This window comes from Harpia harpyja, chromosome 6, assembly GCF_026419915.1.
Source record: "Harpia harpyja isolate bHarHar1 chromosome 6, bHarHar1 primary haplotype, whole genome shotgun sequence".
NCBI classification, from domain to species: Eukaryota; Metazoa; Chordata; class Aves; order Accipitriformes; family Accipitridae; genus Harpia; species Harpia harpyja.
Genome location: NC_068945.1, coordinates 56,974,857 through 56,995,131, shown reverse-complemented (window position 1 = coordinate 56,995,131; position 20,275 = coordinate 56,974,857). Strand labels below are relative to the sequence as shown.

Genomic DNA, 20,275 nt, shown 5'->3' with positions numbered 1-20,275 from the left:
GCTTGCAGGAGCCCCATGAAATTCAACAAGGGGAAGTGCAAAATCCTGCACCTGGGGAGGAACAATCCCAGGCACCAGTACATGCTGGGGGTAGCCCAGCTGGAAAGCAGCTTGGCAAAAAAGGATCTGGGGGTCCTGGTGGACACTAGGTTGAACATGAGCCAGCGATGTGCCCTTGCCACAAAGAAGGTGGATGGTATTCTGGGCTGCATTAGGAGCAGTATTGCCAGGAGGTCGAGGGAGGTGATCTTTCCTGTCTACTCAGCACTAGTGAGGCCACACCTGGAGTACTGTGTCCAGTTCTGGGCTCCCCAGTACAAGAGAGACATGGACAGACTGGAGGGAGTCCAACAAAGGGCAAAAAGATGATTAAGGTACTAGAACATATTTCCTATAAGGAAAGGCTGAGAGAGCTGCGACTGTTCAGCTGGAGAAGGCTCAGGGGAGCTCTTAACAAGGTATATAAATACCTGAAGGGTGGGTGCAGAGAAGATGGAGCCAGGCTTTTTCAGTGGTGCCCAGTGACAGAGGAGACAAAAGGCAACGGGCACAAACTGAAACACAGGAGGTGCTGTCTGAACACTTTTCTACTATGAGGGTGACTGAGCACAGGTTGCCCAGGGAGGCTGTGAGTTTCCCTCCTTAGAGATACTCAAAAGCAGTCTGGACATGGTCCTGGGCAACCTGCTCTAGCTGGCCCTGCTTGAGCCAGGGGTGCCTGCCAACCTCAATCATTTTGTGATTCTGTGACAATTATCTCAGCGGAGTTCCATTCTGGCTTCCTGATATATTTAAGCACATGTTTGCATTCCAATCTTATTTGTCATATTACAGCATTTCACACATAATATAAACCATTCTATGGCATTCTAGCAATGTTCAGTCATATGGATATTGCTGGGCCTGGAGACTGTAATGAAGAAAGGGGGGCCACATTTAAAGTAATTTTACAGATCTCATACTCACATTGCTTCATTATGGCTGGACATATAGAGAAGAATATAGGCAGTAAAATGGGACAATAGCAAAGCATAGCATGAAGACACAGTTTAAAGAGAGAATTAAAATTTTAAATATACATGTAATACTTACTGATACTTTTAAAGCTAGGCCAGTGAAGAGAACAGCAACCTCGAAGATTCAAACGTAATACATATGGACGCCACTTCTGCAAAATATTTACTACTATTTGGTCCTGAACTTTATGCTTCACTGATGAAAAATTGATCTAAAAATTTAAACAATTGATATATAATTCAGTACTAAAAATAGGTAGTACATACAAAATACACATAATTATGAAAATCACTAGTAAATAGATGAAGTTCTATGTAAACTAGATGAATCAATAGTTTGGAAAACACAGAAATGTCTGTGTATTACATATATAAAAATTCTAGACAGCTGACTAAAACTACTTAAATGTAGAGGAAGCATGTGTCTACAGTATATATGAAGCTGACGCAAGTCCTGAACTGCTGAAATACGATGTGCCAGAATATTATGTGCAAAGAAAATTGTCAGACTTGAATACCTACTTTATTTTTTTCCCTTTAAGATGTATAAAACCCTAAAGTCACTAACGATTTTTTTTTCTAATTAATGGTCTACTGATACATCAAGATATCAAGAATATGTAACCTACCATCTTAGCTTTAGTAGAAGAATCCTTAAGTGATTTAAGCTGCAGGCTGGGGATATCTAGATCTTTGACTAAAACCATTATTTTTCTTAGTATCTGTCAAAAGTTCAAGTTTAAGAAGTTTTAACAAAAATTACTAGAAAATAGTTTTAACAGTCTATCTACTGAGTGTTTCAAAAAAAGCAGGAAAGCCAACATACAAATGTTTAATAAGAAATATCTCCTTTTTTGGAGAAGACTTTTTCATGCCTTCTTTAAATTTGTTCATTAAAAAAGCCAGAAAAAGCTTTTTTTCCCCTTTTGTATAACCTGCTACAGCTACACCACATCTGTTTGTTGTACATTTTATAATACATGTTTATTACCCAAATACTTTGAAAAATCAATCACCATTATTTCTGTGCAGAATGCTTGGAAGTGATTACAGTACCAGGAAGTCAGGAGTTCAGAACTTTTTACAGTTTTTCACCTTCTTACTAGGATTTTGTTGTTCTTACATTAAAATTATCAGAAGTTTTAATACTAGTTTCATTAACATCACGAATTCATCACAGTAACTTAAGACTAGACCTAATAAAGGCTCCAGGCACCTACGAGCCAGGCACTGTAGTGTCTTTTAGGTGTTGGTGCCCAGTGTAGATTCAACAACTCAAATCTGAGCAGAGACTCTACAAAATATACATCACAGCTAAGCACATCAGAAGGTCAATTTAAAGAAACTCACACAGAACAGGCAGCTGCCTAGAACCAGACAGTAGGACATGTAAGCAGCATTGTTGAGCCCTCCAGAACTTCTTTACTTCAGTCAGGAAGGCAGATATAGGCCTCCAGCTACCTGGGAACTAGAGCCTGTGTCGCACTGAGGGGACAGAACAGTGAATTTGGGAGACCCAAGTTCGGATCTCTTCTCAGCCTCACAAGGCACAACTCTGTTCACCTTCTGGATCCAAAATGGATCTCTTTAAGTGGGAGACAGGTCCCTAGTGTCAGGGCCCTCGGTTCACCAACAGGTTCTGCAACTTCTTCCTTCCTCGGGGGTTTAGCTACCAGAGTCCAAGGTCAGCTCTTATATGATGCAGCAGTGTAACCCTGGATAAGATTGCTGCGAAAACAGTTCATTGTGTGAAAGAGCTGGAGAAGCATCATTAGGGGTTTCCTCACTTGGCTCAGGAGCTGCCCTTAAGCTCATGCCCTTGCCCTGAGTCTTTGAACCACACTTTAGGTATGTCTGTGTCCACCCTTGTGTCTGGCTGACCCTGACCCTCACTCATGAACTTCACTTCCTGACTTGACCTTGGAGATGCCTCTTCACTACAGGGCTCACTGGCAGTCTCTGGTGGGTGGCTGATCCTGGTTACTCTCACTGGTCCTGCTCTGCTCTTCTTGCTCAGGTTCTGTGGGACTGTGCCCCTAGTCAGTGGGGGGGCACTGCCCCTGCCTGCCCTTCTAGCACCCTTGGCTCCCAGCTCGCCTTCCCTTGCAGAGCAGCCCTTCTGCTCCCTCACACCAAGGATGCAGGTCATGCAGTTTCTGGAGAAAAGAGAAAAACAATCTCTTTGATCACCATCATCATCATGAACTTTTAGGTCCAAAAAGGAGATACCTATCAGATTAGACATCTCCAGGATTATGCAGAAGATGCACTGGGTATTTTGGATTGTAATTTCAGACTTGAGGGTCTAAAATCTGACTAAATAATGTCTGAAGTGCCCACACACTTTTAAAAACCTGGCCTTAATCTTTCTTTGTACTGCTGATAAACAGCTATATGTGAGGCAAAGATATAGAGGCAACAGTAATATTGGTTGAGGTCCCACAGCTAGTCTTAAGCCACTGCCTAAGGACTGGGGAGCCTTGAGGTAGTCCTTCATACCTGAAGCATCATGAGCACTACTGAAGGCAATAGCAATGAGTAGTGCGACTGTATTTTTAAGTTCAAGGCAAAGACAGAGTAGCTATTTCAGGTGTGGCCCCAAACAGACCATGCCAGCATGGTCACACAATGTGCCTTAGAAGGCAAGTTGACTGAAATGTGTGTGCTAGGGAATTGGACTGCTAAAGCAGAAGAGACAACACAGTACCTTGGACACTGACATGTGCTCTGGAGACACAGTGACCACCTGAACCACTCTAAGAGGTCATGACTATGGAAGTGAGCTGGTCTGCACCACTTGTTCCAGGGATGACAAGAGTCTCTCTAAAGCAAATACAAGTAGTCTCAGAGTATCTGTAACTGAGTTTACGTTCTCCTTCCACAGTAGTCCTATAGTGCCAGTTTAGATTACCTAGGGAGCCTAAGAGACCTCACTTAACTGTCTAAATTTAGTGGGCTATAGCCAAGCCTTAGTCTCCAATTTTCTTTCGGTTCCACTGATTTTATAACGATATACCACAGACAGCTTCATTTGAGTTGCTCCTATTTTTTCATTCACGTAGCTGAGTAGAACAAGTCATATTCTGGGATAAAACTTTTATCCTAGATATTTAGCATTCTTAAGTAAACTACCTCCTTGCCTCACTCTTTTTTTTAAAACAAATAAAATTGAAATAAAATATTGAAAGTGATTATCTTACTTACGTCACTCCATAATGAACTGTTCTGAGTTAGTAGCATCCACGTTTGGCTAACTTGAGCACATCTTGCCAGATCAACTAAATTTACATAACAGAAGATCTAAGTCAGAAAAACAGACATACATGATATTAAAAACTATTCAATAAGAAGCACTACTATATTAAATGATACATCATCCTAAACAACGAGAGCTATTTTCAAATTGAATACTTCTTTCTTAGGAGTTTAAACATACCTTTTATAGCAGAATGTCAATAATTACTCTCATTAACAGCCTTAACAAAGAGTATGAAAAGACGGTTTTGCTTAAAAGCTCATAAATTCAAGCTATGATGGAGAATGACAGAGATGTTTTAAAACTGAAGATTTTTCATGGACTATCAGCAGTTTCATTTCACCCATATTAAAACAATGCTTGTTAAAACACCTCTCCTAAACCTATTTGAGACAATATAATTTGGACAATTTAGTTGTAGATTAAATACAGTACATTTAAATTCAACTTTAAATTACCTATGAAGAGTTTTTGTACCTTCTACCTCAGAGGTCTTTTTAATTTAACTAGTATAATTTGGTAAATATATCTATAAATCTTTAATCTCAGAATATTAAAGTCAATGTGTTATATTATGGTAGAAAAAATATAAAAGCTATACTGATAGTTCATTTTATACAGTTAAATATTCTAAAATAAACTGCTACCACTAAGCAACATTTTGAAAAACTAAATTATAGCATTCCAAAAGGTCTTGTCCTGGTAAATAATATTAGATACAGCAATCTCAGGCCATAAAAGTAAGAGATTGAATGAAGAAAACATTTGGCAAGCTTCTGCCATAGCTCCTCACCTACCATTTTTATGACCAAGTGTCAAACAGTATTTCTGCCAACAGAATGCTAATGTTTCATCTTAGAAGAAGCTTGGTAAAACAAAATGAGGGAAAATACAGTAAAATTTAATTTATTTGCTATAGAAGCAAATACGCATTATATTATAACCACCTGAAAACATAAGATCCACTTAAGACTCAAAGACAAAGAGCATATGCAGAATTTTATGTAAGACCACTGGATTATTTACATACTAAAAACTCCCATACCCATAATCATTTGCAGAACTGAGTTACTACATCATATGCTGAAATATAAACATCTGATACGAAATGCAACACTGAAAATGTGCAGTTCTAAGTATGAAAAAGAAACCAGCTGAAAGGAACAGTTAATAAAATCCCACATCACTTTTCTTAAAGCAACTTTTATATAAGGAAAACTTTATGCTTGTAATGCAATTACTTTCATAACTGCACAATAATACATCAATGGCAACAGTTTAAACCTAGTATGGTAATTGGCTGATAGCAAAAATACAAAAAGAACTTTCTAGTTTTATCCCATAACCTGTCACTGAAGAGAAATTTTTCTTATTAATATACATTTTCAAAGAGCTTAGCACTTAAGATATGTACCTTAATAGTAAGATGTCGGAGTGAAAACATAGCAAAGATACCAGCGTGTTTTATAGAAGAACATTTCCATATTAGTTATACAACTTCTAATGCATAATGTATGCATAAATAATGCATACAATAAAACCTGTTTTTCATTATAGCAGTATATTAAGTATGATACTTTATATATTTATATATTAAGTATGCATACTCTGTACAGAATTCACTCAAACTACACAGGCACAAGAGAATTCTTGAGTCAAACAGAGGCTTTGAGACTCAAATGAGTGTTGTACTCAGAAGCAATACACATAAAGCTTTTACAAAAGTAAGGAAATAATTGCAAATTTTGTTTCACTTCTGGTAATCAACATAGCTAAGTGAAGAAAGAGTGACTACCTGTGCAAGCGTAGAGTGCATGGATTAGCAAAGTGCAGGTTATCTTGGTTACACTGAAATATGCTTTATAATAAATGAGTCAATAAAAAACTGTTAGAATCAAAAAGGGATGTTTTAATAAAAAAGATGTTTCACTAAAGGAAATACTCCTACCTTAAGAGAAACTTTTATCCTGATTTATATTCTGTGCAGTTCTAATGAAATGAACAGGATTGAAAAACATATTGGCTAGAACCCATTTTTATCACAGAGATTAAGTTCAATTAAAAGAAACAAGCAGAAATATCAAGAGTATTCTACCAAGATTTAAAAAGATTTTCTGTTTCAACCTATAGAAACTATCCAAAGGCTGTAATTTCTTTAGCTAGAAAAGGATAAATCAGGTAGGAAAATCACTGATAATGCATCTTTTACCACTAGCTTTAACACATTCCAGCAATTTGCCTGCTCCTCAAAATATACTGCTGTCCCACAAGCTGTCTGTATTTCACTTCATATAAACTACTTAAAAGAATTTTTAAAAATCAGGTTTTCTGGCTTTATGTTTTTATTCTGGAATCTTGGGAGCTTGCTACAGCCATACTCATTTTAAAGATATTTAGGTGGTTCAGAATGCAGCTGGGGACTTACAAAGATCTCTTAAAGTACAGAAATGTGTAGGCCCTTTTCAATAGCAAATTCCTTCTGTACACCCTATCGCTTCAAAGACTTGCATCCCATGATAATTATAGTTGGATCCATCACAGGCTTCTCTAATCAGAATTCTGTTTAATTTGGACATGTGGATTATTTCCTTAACTTCAAAACTCAATCTAATTTAAAACTAAGGAATTTTGACACAGGTCACAAAAAGTATTTGAATAAATGGAATTATATGACTTGTTAGAATGAGAAAGAAAATATTGACTGTATTATTATTCATTAATAGGGTTTAGTTTCATATCAGAAGAATGAAAGCAAGCCTTTAATTTGACACTCTCTTGCTAGTAACCTTTTGAATTTCCAGTTCTGAAAAGGTCTGTTGAAACATTTATTTCATGTTAGGTCGAGACCACAGTAGCCAGCTTTAAAGTACAGCAATAATTTTCTGTCAATAACTCAACACTAGGGTACTGCGGTATCACTGACTTTTTTAGGAAACTGTAATTTACAAAGCAAATGGTTTCCAGCTGGCCCTGAGGACAGATCTTGTCCCCATAGTAAATACCAACTGACAGATATTTTTTTGCATGGGAGCAGAACAGAAAGATGCAATAAATGATAGCATACTAATACTGATATTTACTAAATACCCTGTGATTTTGAAATGATCCACTGCCAAATATCAACTGCAGTGCCAATAAAGTCTCCTTACCATAAGTTCCAAAACTTTGAGAAGTCCAGGCACACTTTACTTTCCGCAGTCTGTGAAAGCTCAGGGCAAACACAGATTTGGCCTAGAGGAGACACCCAGTAACAATCTCCTATTGAAGGAGATTGTATCTACATACTGGATCCACCAAAAAGAGAGCATGAGGATTCACAGAGGGAAAGAAAGGAAGAAAGAAAGGAGAGAAGGGGAGAGGGAGGGAGGGTGGAAGGAAGGGAGGGAGGGAGGAAGGGAGGGAGGGAGGAAGGGAGGAAGGGAGGAAGGATCTGCCTTTCTGCAGCAAATGCTTAGGCACTCAGTTAGTGGGAATCTCTGGTCTGTGCCAGTAAACAGAAGAGCTCTTTCTGCACTTCCCGTACGGAATAGAATAGTGACAGCTCAAGAAAAAGTAACCAGGTGACAGCCACACAAATTTGTACTTCTCTCTGGATCAACGGAGCTGCATTCTTTTTAAATACAAAGCGGAAGCAATTCAGTAGGCTTCCTGCTTTTCTGTAATACTTTTTGTTCCCTCTGCGCTTTACACATAAATAAAGCCATTATTTTCTGGCGTGCCCCAAAGATCCACAGCTCTAGCTTCCATCCCACATGTGTAATAACTTGCATGACTTATCCCACATACACAAAAAATACTTGCAAAAATACTTTCAGCACAGCTGGCTCAGCCTGTTCTCTCTTGTGTGCCCTGAAGGAGACCCTCCAGAAGGCACTCCCCAGCCCTGGATGCTTCCACGCACCCCTCCCCAAATCCCTGCACTGCTGCTGTTGTTTTCTGTTGATCCTAGTCCTTAACCCTCCCTACCCCAACATAACCCAGGAGAATCAGCTCCCATTCCCTGCGGCCCAACTTCTCTTGGGATAGCTCCCTAGGAAAAATAGGAAACTGCTGCACCCCCATACATCACAGCAACCACAGCATACCCCATGACAGCTCAGTTTGTCTCACCACTGCACACAAAAAAAGGAGGAGGGAGGTGGCAAACCCTGTCTAGCACACCAGCCAGTTAACACAAAAAAACCCTGTTCTTGCCTCAGCTACTGCCTTCATCTAAATCCCAAACCTATGTCCTCACTATCTCAAAGTAATGTTATTCTGTTCATTCTGTTAAAGACAGAAGTTGGTGGGGGGGTTGGGGTTTGTTTGGGGGGGGTGGGGGTGGAGTGGGGCAGGGGGGAACAGACAAGAAAAGAGGGAAGAGGGTGGATTGGATGAAATTTTGGGGAGGCTTCTTTCTCCTCCTAGGGTGTATGAGGAGGCTTCCCAGAAAGACCTGCTCCTATCTTGCCCTTACCCTCTGTGTGAAAACCGCCATCTTACAGCTCTGTGGTCAGTGCAGCCTTCAGAGCAGTGACAGGGGTTTGAACCTATTTGTTAAATGCGAGAATTTAACTCACATCTCCCCACAAATGGTGAAGGGACCAACTTTTAAAATTATGCCTAAAAGGAAGGCACCAATATTTCCTTCTCCGATTACACTTTGAAAAAAAACAACAGCAGCTGCTACACCCTTTATGCTCTAAAACTGCCTATGACTCTCAGGCTAGAAAGGCAGACCTGTTTCACTGACAGATCCAATAAGCTTAGCCTTGAGGCACTGAAGTTCAGTGCACACCCTACACCTGCAAAACCAGGCAGATCCACTCTTGCTTCACCATTTCCCCACCACTTGTTCCCCATCTCCTCCTCTGTACCTAAAAAACTGTTCATGCAGCCACACAATGAGCTGGATTAAGGAACTGATCCAACTGTCAACTGATTCAGTAAAAGAAGAAAATGGAAGACATTTTTCAGATCTGTTCCCTGATATGGTTCACATAAATCACTGTAATGAACACAAAGGGGAGAACAATGCTGGGGCAAGAAAGGGTAAATGGGAATAATAGGAAGGTTGGGACAGCTTCCTTCCAATTATAATTGTGGGTTCAAGATCCTCAGCAAAACTTCAAGTTCTAAGGAACTTGAATACTGAAACCTTGAGCATTTGCACAGTTAAATGATACTCAATGATAATTTTAAGGATCTCTATTTTAGATCTACGTGATAAACTCCTACCTAAGCTCATTTTATGGTTTTTAAATCCTTTAGTGAACTGGAACATACGTTCCCCCCAGAAATAACATTGTTACATATTAAAACCTTTTTATTTTCCTGTGCTGTAAAGAGGGGGAAATAACAGGACTCAACCCTAAGAAAGCAGGACTGAAAAAAATCATATTTTAAAATTATTTACTACATACAAATAGGAATAGAAAACTACATGTGGTTTGGTTCAATGAACAGGCAGATATTACATATAGGAATATGTGAAAAAGTACAGAGAAACTCATTTGTACACAAAGGTATACAAATGTATACTGCTTAAGATGCAGAATTTTTACATTTCTTTATCTTTACCTGTGTGCTCAGTCACAAGAAAAGAACCGTGACAAAAAAAGGCATATTCCTGAACAGGCACACTGCTAGTTAAAGATCTTTTAAATTAATCAGCAGATTCGAAAATAGTCAGACAATCTTATTGTTATTTATTGCTTCCTGAAAATCCAAGATACTAATCACTCTCTAGTGAAAAACTCAACATTGTCATTATTCTAACATTCCCTAATATATTCACCTTACCCTCCTGTTGTTTTTCATTTTATTACCTCTTGGGTTTTTTCACTGCAGTGACATTAGTTTTGATTTCTTTTATGACATACAATTTCCTTAGCTCTAGCTTTTGGATTTGGATTTTAGATATGTAAATACCATTTAAATACAGACAAACAAAAATGATTCCTCTTCCTACAATGACGTATATATATACGGATCACAGAAATACGGCTTAAAATTGCATAATCCACACAAATTTCATTTTTTCTTATTCTTTAGGTTATTATTTCGTATTCAAATCATTAGAATTCTCACTTCCTACTTCATTTTGCTCATAAATGCACTTAAAATATAAACTATGATGGGGCCAAAGTCTAAACTGCCAAACTACCTTGCCTTTCAGCTCCCGACCTCAGATATGGAATTGCTCTAGAAATGGAAGACATCAATGTTTTCTGCTAAGCCACTAAAGTAGCACTTGACAGTATATTTGATTTATACAGGCTATAAAATCAAGTTTATATATGAACAGAAGAGAAAATTATATAATGTATTTTTACAGCTGCTCTGTAGCCTTAATCAAAAAGTATGGCTACATACCTCAGAATAGCTGTCATTCTTTTTGATAAGTTAATATCCAGATTCTGGTTTTCATGTGCATAGTCTTTATGTATGTGAGATCTGATTCTTTGTGACAGCAGCACATGTAACTGTGAACATGATGTGACCTCAAAAAAGGGCAACCTAGAAGGATAGCTTAAAATGTCACTATATTTTGAGCTCATGGTTTGGATGTCAAAAAAACAAGGCTCATAGATTAAGATAAAATAAAGATTTCTCCCAAGCTACAAAAAAAGGAATGATGCTGTCAATATTGTTTGTTATAGAACTAACAGAAAGATTACACTATTTCAAGGTTTTTTAATGAAGAAAGGATGCTACTACCAACTTCAGAATTCCTGAAAATTTGAATAATTGTTTATTTATAGGCATGACAAGTTGGATAGGTATGGACACATGCAAGCTATAATACTATCTTTGATACATATATATATATACACACACACACACACACTCTTAAATGATACTATCTTTTATATATAATACTACTGTAGTGTATAATACTACCTTAATAGGAAAGAGAACATTAGGAGGTGGCACTGTAGATCAAATTTTGGTCATTCTGCTACTCATACAGTAAATTAATCTCTTTCTCTGTTTTAGTGGTGTGTATGCTTGTATGGGAAGAACATTCCCTTTTGAGTGCACTGCTTTTGAAGAAGAGGTTCATATTAGAGGTTCTTCCTCAACTTGTATCAGTGCCTTAGTAATCAGAGGTATGAGTATCATGACTCCCAAATTCTTTAGGAGAGATACTACTGCTGGTGCAAGGGGCCCATATCTGAATCGTTTGATAGCAGAAGCTCTGGTTACTGAATGAACCAGTACTAAGAAAACAGCACAAACTAAACGCCATTGATGGACCTAAGTCAAAATAAACCAGTCTCACATCCATGAAGACCGTATGCACCACCAGTGGAATCCATATAGATAACATCAAGAAGAATTAAAGCATGCTCTATTTTTTGTGAGTAAGGTCTGTAAACTATGTTTTAGCTTACAGAACATGATTTAGCTTACAGATTCAAGTTTCCTGTGACATCAGTGGCATTATGCATGTGCTTAAAATTAAGTATCTGCATTTGTGTTTTAGACTTTATTGGATAAAAACTGAATTTTGAGTTCACTATTGTCCATACTATTTAAAAGAAAAACATATCATGTTTTTCTGAAATACCACTTTAATGTTTTTGCAATGTTAAATTAATGGAAAAACAGGATAGGACAAATTAAAGCCTATGAATAAGAAGATAAAAAGAAAACATTTTAGCAGTAGTTTGAATGTATCCCTCAACAGCAATTATTTTCAGTAACCAACCTATAATTTAGTTAAACTGGCCTCTACAACTGAAGGTCCCACAACCAGTAGTTAGTAATTCTGTTCTTTTTCTAAAATACTGCCACAAATCAATCATCTTTCTTCTGGGTAGAACCACCTTGTCTTCTAGAAGTCAGCGTATTAACAAGCTTTTACCCTCTAAAGTTACATTTTGAAAGGATACAAAAATACTGAACAAAGCAACCTTTCAAACAAACAAATTAATTTAAACAATTGAATAAAAATGTTTGGAAAGAAATCTCTCCCTACCCACTGCGCCCTTGCACTAGATTCCTCTCCTCTACTCTTGCTTTCTGGCGTAGCAGTTTTTTCTGTCTTAAGAAGCTGCATAATGTCCATACAGTCTTCCCTCTATTTTTTTAAGAAAATTAAACTGCTTTCTATCACATTTAAGGCTTTGCTTGTAAGTTTCTATTCACTATAAACAAACCCCTTTACTTCTCTGAGAAGTTCCACTCTCTACCTATCCTACAGATTTCCTGATTTCTTGTTCTCCCTTTTTAAGTCTCCCTCTTTCAGTCTCAGCTCAGAGAAGCTTCTGGATGTCAGGTTAGGGCATGCAGAATATGATCAGGTGCCACTGAAGGAAAGAATAGCATTACCGTCCTTCAAAGGATTCCAACCGACTCAAAGTGAACAAGGTAAACAGGAACTTTCCTTTCCATTGCACAAACACATCTTTTTCAACAAAACAAGATATATACCATTTATGAAATATTCATATTAAAAATTAAAAAGAACACCAACTATCACAAACCTGTAATAAGGCTTTTTCTGGTAAATGGGATGTTTTATGTCTGACAGTAAGATCATTTGATTCAAAACAGCCCTTCTGATTTTCATTTGCCAAACTCTGAAAAAAGATGGTAAGAGAGAAGTACAGTTTTATCTTAATTGAAGGTTCAAAGTTTCAAATACATTTAAATATTTTAAAAAATGAAATTAAATTTGCTAAACTTAACTAGGTATTTTCAAATCCCCATATAGTTACACATCTATGAACACTTGTAACTGCTGTTACTGAGAATAATCATAGTTTTAGGGTGCATCTCATGATTTTGCATTGTAGCAATACAATATAGAAGCATAGGAGACCATCTGCATTTCCAAACTAAAACATTGTGTACACACAATATGACACAAGCATACCACTAGCACATGCAAATTTTTCAGACAAGTCTTCAGAAGGCTTCACTACTGAAATCTCTCTGATGTTATATTGTATCCCACAATATATATGGATGAAAGATACTAAAGTATTTTTCATATATAATCTCAACATGGGAGTAACAGTGAATCTCCTTTTATTCTAGCTCTAGAAACAGAAGAGTTTCAGGGGTTATAAAATTGGTTTTCATTTGAATATTGCTACAGGGAAGAGAGGAGAAGAGAAAAGAAAGGGGGAATATGCAGGAAAGGAGAAATTAGGAATAAAGAAAATGGGAAGGAAGAAAACAGTGGGATGAGAAAGCCAGAAAGAACAGAGTAAATGGAAATAACGAGCTTTAGATTGTAACTTCCCATTCTGAAAATTTATTTGCCCTTTAGTAGCAACGCGAGTTCTTCTGGCCCATTAAGTTTATTACATATTATAATCATTGATGGTTTAATTCTGCATTTTAAAATCAATCAGTGTCATCTCAGATGCCCTGGATTATCCAAGATATCCACAAAAGACTGGCAGATATGACACTGGACTGGCAGAGGATTCTTGCATTTTTTGAGCTTTAAGCTAGAGGCCTGTCTGGTCTAGCCTTGCCTGAGATATCCCAGGACATGCTGAATTGCACGAGAAAACTATGTCTAGGTGACATAGTTGCATCCAAAATGCCTACAAAAGTGTACATAGTACAAAAGTACACAATAAAAAATTATTCAGTTATATGCTTTCTGTTATATCCATTCTAATCTAATTATGGAAGTCAAACCAATCCTTGGCAACTGCCATTAAGAATGGAAAGAATTTAAGAATATTATTCCCTAAGAATGCCCTGATACACTCCAGAAACAGGATTTCTTTTGTGTACTCAATCTAGTCAGACTAACATTTTAAATATGTTAAGATACCAGCAAGAAAAGAGGAGAAAGAAAATGTACAGGAGAGAGGAGAAACAAAAATAAAAGTGAAAGTCTACTGACTAATTTGAAAGAACAGGGAAGAAGCAGGACTAATGACAGGTTTACTCCAGGAAGGATCTGACAACTGGTGTCTGGCAGCCAGCACCTGATAAATTGTCCACAGCTGGTTTCCATTCTGACCATCCTACAGTAGGGGAAGGAAAAGGAGCTGAACAGTGGGAGAGCTTTATCTGCGCGAGTGTGATTTTTGGAACCCCCAGGCTATTAGCAGTGGCTGGGTCTTACAGCTCCCATCTCTCCCCTTCCCCACATGGTATCTGCTGAGCATCCCACCAAGCTACGGCATTCTCTTCCTTCACAGGAGAAACCTTCCCACAAATGAGAAGAGCCCTGTTTTTCACAGTGAGACCAGACAGGACTGCTGGCAGTGGGGTATATGGGGCTGTCCATGTGTTGCCTACTCTCAGGTGATCACAATTTTCGTTACCCCACACTTTTGGGGAGGAGATGAGGTTACTGACGCTTCTCCTCATTCTGCAGGAATCTACGTCTCTTGGATTCTGGTGGCAGGGATCCAGAGCCATCATCTTTACTGATTATCATCTCAACTGGTAATACTTCCCCTAAGACATCAGCCACCTGATCCAAGCCAGCTAGGTCACTGATAATACACAACAACACTCAACCCCTTTTGCTGCTTAAGATATGACCAAACTTTTACTTGTAGAATATAGAGGCAATGACCTGCTTCCCATAACACCATAAGTACTAAATAGTAGTATTAGTAGTACGCTTCATTTAATATTGATGGAGTTGTTTTTCCATAACAGTTGGAATTAATGGAGTTAATCTTTAATCATTGCGCTTACTATATTCAAAGTATTATACTGCATACCTCAAAATATGCTTTCGTTTTCAAAGAACTGTGGGCCTCTGCATGCCAAGCTTTCACGACAGCATTTAAATATATTTTGTTAAAGATTTGTTGCAGTCTCTTCACTGCCACTGAAAATATACATAATTATAAGCAATTTGAGGACCACAAGTAAGAACAAGTATGTCATTTAAACATTTTAGATGAATGACTGTCTATCAAATTACATTTCAATAAAATAGCTATTCAATTCAGCTTCTGTAAGGAAATAAATAACAACTTTTTACAATAGATATAATTAAGACTGTTGCAACAGGATTTCAAGTTAGCAGGCAAGGCATAAACATGACATATTTCCAATTTATCAGTTGTGTATAAGACATTTCTGTCTTATATTATTTCTACCAAATTACCCAATAATTTGACAGAGCTTGGAGGTGCAAGATGTATACAGATCTCAGTGAAATACAATAACAAAACTTTAATAATGTTTCAGATAGCATAGAAGTCAAAAGTCATAAGAATAAATTCAGTAAAGTCAAGTGCTAAGTGTTACACCAGTGTTAAACATACAAAGAACAGTAAAGTAGCTTATGAAAGATCATGTGTTCATTATGAATTAATGTAAACATAAAAAAAAATTACTTGTAAGAAAAGTTTGGAAGGAATTGAATTTTCCTTAGTCCAGCACATAAAAAAAAGCATGGGGAATACTGTAAGCGTCCTTCTATGTGTAAAAGGTGTTACAAATGCAAGCAAAATAAAATGCTCTTCACAGCCACTGAAATAAAACACAGAGGTAAAAAGTGCAATTTTCGCAAAAAACTTAAGTCATTCAAATTTTTTTTGTCAGTTAACTTTGTAAAAAACTGCAATAAGCTACAAAGGGAGCTGAGAGACTCTTCTTATTTGATACTTTCAAGAATATACAGCTGTTTAAGTAGCTTAGCCTATCTCATGGGCAAGATCTAAGCTTGATTAGTGTGACATGCAGTCTTCACTATCAAAAGAAGGATTAAAATGTAAATTTTGATATATTGAATACATTCTATAGAATCATTTATCTTTTTTTTTTAACAAAAAGTTGTCTTGAAATTCAACTGAAATAAATTATTATAAAGGTACATTTAAGATCCATTCTTGTTTGTCAGGGAAAAAAAAAAAAAAAATCAGCATGTCTCAAATCTGGCAAGAGATGCAATGTTAACTGTATAAACCTAAGTCTATTTTCTGTTACCTGAGTCATGGTGAAACACTATGTGTTCTAGGGAACATATTGTATTATATTACTTAATTATACACTTTAATAAGTGTACACTTTACACTTTAATTACAAAATTTAATAACTTTTTAGGCTATATAAGCAGTAAGGTACAGAAACTGGAAATATTTGCAAAGCAAATGCCTACAAAATAATATCAAATTTTCATTGCCCAAGGGAAGAAGACAAAAACTCTCAGGATTGCAAGGGAAGTTCAGACTGCATCTACATTAATTTGCTGTGACTTTCATCAGTTGGGATCTAAGAGCCCAGTGACCTGCCCCTTTATTTAATTCTTTCTTATAACACACTGTTAACTCTTGAACTTTTTCCACAGATCACTCCTTCGTGGGTTGTGTTCATAGTACAGTAGAGATCTACTATAAGCAGACCCCCAAAGTGATCAAAGTTTATTTAAGAAAAAAAGACCCTCCCCCCCACTAATTCTCTGTCATTCCAGCAACCTTGTTTACAGTGTAATCCTACAAATGGTTATACTGGTACTAGTCAAGAGTCAATGAACAGGGTCACAGAGCCAAGAATGACTGAATGGCATTTCTCCATGTCAGCTTTGTCATGGAAGGAAATATATTGTGTAACTATGCCCTCTAGATGTCTCCTCCTCTGCTTCCATGAATTTAAAATTAACAAAGGTGCCTTGGCTGAAAGTAATATTTAGAAGAGAATATAAAAGGAAGTAATAAAAAAGAATAGAAGCCTCTGGAAACTGCCTAGGGGAGTGAGACAACAGCTTGGGCCGCCCGCTCTGTAAGAGCAATGTTTGAGTCATACATAACTGCCTGAGCTCAAACTCAAAGCTATAGGTAGTGCTTTTGGCCCATTCTTTACTTTCATGAAACTTCTGCCTGGGTGGACTCAGGTTAACAGAGTCTCTGTTCACAGCTGCTGCTGTGTGGAGACATTTAAAAAAAGCCATACCCACAGGATCTGTGGAACACAGTCTCAGGCAGAATGAACAAAGTATTTTTTTTTCTGTCTTCTGACTTTTTTTATTTTATTTTGATCTTCACTCCTTCCCCACCTCTCATCATGCGTTCCCTCTAACTGAAGCTGACTCCAATTCTGTGATCCCTCCTGTTTTATCCCTATACTGTACTCTTCACCTCCCAGAAAAGCATCCTGACTCACTCCACCCTGTACTTCTGATATAAATTCCATTTCCCTAACACCTCCCAAGCTTGCTTTGCATCAGCATCAATGCTCAGTCTTTAGAGAAGAGTACCAGCACCACCTGGCCTAGCAAAGAATACAGGGAACTTCCTCTCACGGCATTCAAGTTGGCACAGATCAACCAATGAATGGCATCCTGCAAAAAGATAGCTAGACAAATTGTTGGACCAAGCACATTTAATTTATACAGCATAATTTTCTTTTAAATAACATGTATTTTTTTGTCTTATGCAAAGCAGCTATATAAACTTACATGTCATTTTTTCCTTGTGAATCTGCACCCACATGCTCCACTTCTGTATAATAACTCTTAATATTTGGACGTTGTAATGGACTACTGCTAGAGCCATCTTCTGCTTTACTTTTTTTCTTTTGTTCTTTTTCAGCAGATTATATTTTATCCACCCTCTGAATTGTAAAACAGAATGAGTAACTTAATATGACTCCCAACCTGAACGAAGTAAAATCTATAAAACTCTGCAATTTGCTGTAAAATACAAAGCAGTCAAGTTCAACACTATAAACTTCTGACTGATATTTGTTATTTATAATTTAAATAAAATATGCACTGATAATATTTTTCAGTTGTAATTCATTCACTCATTTTAATAAAATTTCTACTTGTTCATAATATTCTACAGTATTGAGCAATAAAAACTTGCTTGTTTCCACCATCGTATACTCCTGCTGCTGTCAGCTATACTTTAATGTACAGATCTGTATTTGAGTGTTTATAGAAAATAATTTAAAAGTGCTAGATGCATGCATTTACTTAAGTGCTATTTACATTTTCTTGGCGATACAAATAAAAGTTAATATAATAGAATACAAACAATTTATATCTTAACAATTTTAACCTTTGGTAAAAATCCCATTTCTCTTCTAAGCTAAGTAGTAAGAAAGAGTTAGATTCAGAACAAAAAAATGTATTTCAAATGAATCATATGTTGCTGATATATTAAAAACACTATCTCTCCATACCTGATTTGCTGGAAAGACTACTGAATAAATTCGACTTTACATGACTACTTTTATTTGCCAAAATCTCTCTCATTTCAAATAATAATTAAAAAAATCATTTCATATAGTTGGGAGCAATTATAAATGGAACATTCTACTGTTCCAGTCCAACTTCTGTGACAATTAAACAAAACTGTTAGCTCAGACAATCTTCAGAATGCTGCTGTAAAGGAAAAGGAATAATCTTCGATGTCCCTGGTGTATAAGACAAAAAGAAAAAAAAAAAAAATTTCTCTTGTAGCAAGGAAGGCTCAGGTATTAGGAAAATATTTCTAGTAGAAAGGATTATGAAGTACTGGAATAAACTGCCTGCAGAGATTGTCATGTCTCCAACACCTGTGATTTTTAAGATGACTAAAACCAGCCTAGATCAATGTTCACCAAGGCTAACCACAGTATACCTTGAAAATCTTCACCTCCCTACCAATTCTGTTATTCTATGATTCTTAGTAAGGATTTACACCAGTCTTCTTAACAAAGTTGTACCTCCTATACAATTAGCATTGTATGCTTTTCAAAACAAAATAGCCCAAACTTACCTATTCTAAATGGAGGATCACTAAAATTTGATACACATGCTTATAACAAATAAATTAGTGAACATGTTTATTTATTGTGATCATCACATTTTAAAACACATCTATGTATCATCCCCATTTTTAAAAGGAAAAGTTGTATTACATAAAGTATGAGTTACCTAATCCCAAGCATAAAGGAAACTGAAGAAAGAACAGAAGAGAATACAGATCTTTTACCTTCAGACCCAAACGCAAATTATCCTTTTATTCATGGGTATACTACCATATTCCTGGCAAACAGAACGGATTAAAGTACAGAAATGTCAAAGGACTTTGTTCAGGTCTGGAACAGGCAGAAACTCAGAATTTACTAGTTTTAACATAGAATAACATTGATGAAGAAAAATAAAGTCAAATCTAAGTTTCTAATCTCTCTTCATGTTGTTCTGTTAAAATGAAAACTTGTTCCTCCCCCAAAGGAACTACATAAATATTGCTTTGGTAAAAGATTTTTCCTGAGACGTTCCTGAGGTATATGTAAAATGCATATACTTACCCAAAATAGAGCTTCATTAAGTTTCTGCTGTAAAAGTCCCATGCTTTGGCACATAATTCTTCAGTCATCTAAACAAATCATTTATGACATTAGTACACAAAACACTGCTGTGTTATGAATATTTTAAAATCAGACAACAGTATGAAATCTTGTATTTTCCATGTTGATTGGCACAAATTAAAGTATCTATTTTAAAGAGACGAATGTTCAAGTATAATTTTCTGTGTATAGTTAGAAGTACTTTGCTACCAAATTACACTTTTGTTTTTACACACAGAAGTTAAAGGAAAAGCTAAATTAGCATACAAAACAGAACTAATATGTGTGCTTGAGGGAAAGCTCAATAACTGAAATGTAGTCTTTCATACCTCATATCTACCCTTTTATTGATCAGCTGTATCCAGCAATTTAGTATATTAAACAAATACTTTAGTTACTCTTTGCAAAAAATCTTTTCATGACCCATTGCTATGTAAACCATTTAGCACATGATTCTAACTCATAGGTATTTTAATAAACCTGTTTGAACTCCTACAAAACCAAAATTATGTAAGACTACAGGCTAAGAATATCCCTCTAAAATAAAATATGGTCCTTTGAATGTGCAAATAGAAACTGGGCCTCAGAAAATACTGTTTTTCATCTCATTTATTGTTCTTACTCCTAAGAAAATCCATGAGAGGATTTGACTGCAACATGTTTGTACATTTATACATATACTGTATCAATCAACCATTCCTCTTTTACACTGATTAATATAAATTTGAGTGGTTGGTAAAAGAAGAAACAG

General features: G+C 36.5%; 1 protein-coding gene across 3 annotated transcripts in view; it reads right to left on the bottom strand.

Moving 5' to 3' along the window:
* FBXL13 (F-box and leucine rich repeat protein 13) overlaps window positions 1-20,275 on the bottom strand; it is a 93,512-nt gene that overhangs the window by 62,344 nt on the left and 10,893 nt on the right. For all 3 annotated transcript variants that reach the window (XM_052788949.1, XM_052788950.1, XM_052788951.1), the window contains exons 4-9: window positions 19,486-19,553; window positions 17,645-17,799; window positions 14,961-15,070; window positions 12,744-12,839; window positions 4,221-4,316; window positions 1,093-1,228 (exon numbers count right to left, since the gene is read on the bottom strand). In XM_052788949.1, coding sequence (XP_052644909.1) covers window positions 1,093-1,228; window positions 4,221-4,316; window positions 12,744-12,839; window positions 14,961-15,070; window positions 17,645-17,799; window positions 19,486-19,553 — 661 coding nt within the window. The remainder of the gene's footprint in view (window positions 1-1,092; window positions 1,229-4,220; window positions 4,317-12,743; window positions 12,840-14,960; window positions 15,071-17,644; window positions 17,800-19,485; window positions 19,554-20,275) is intronic.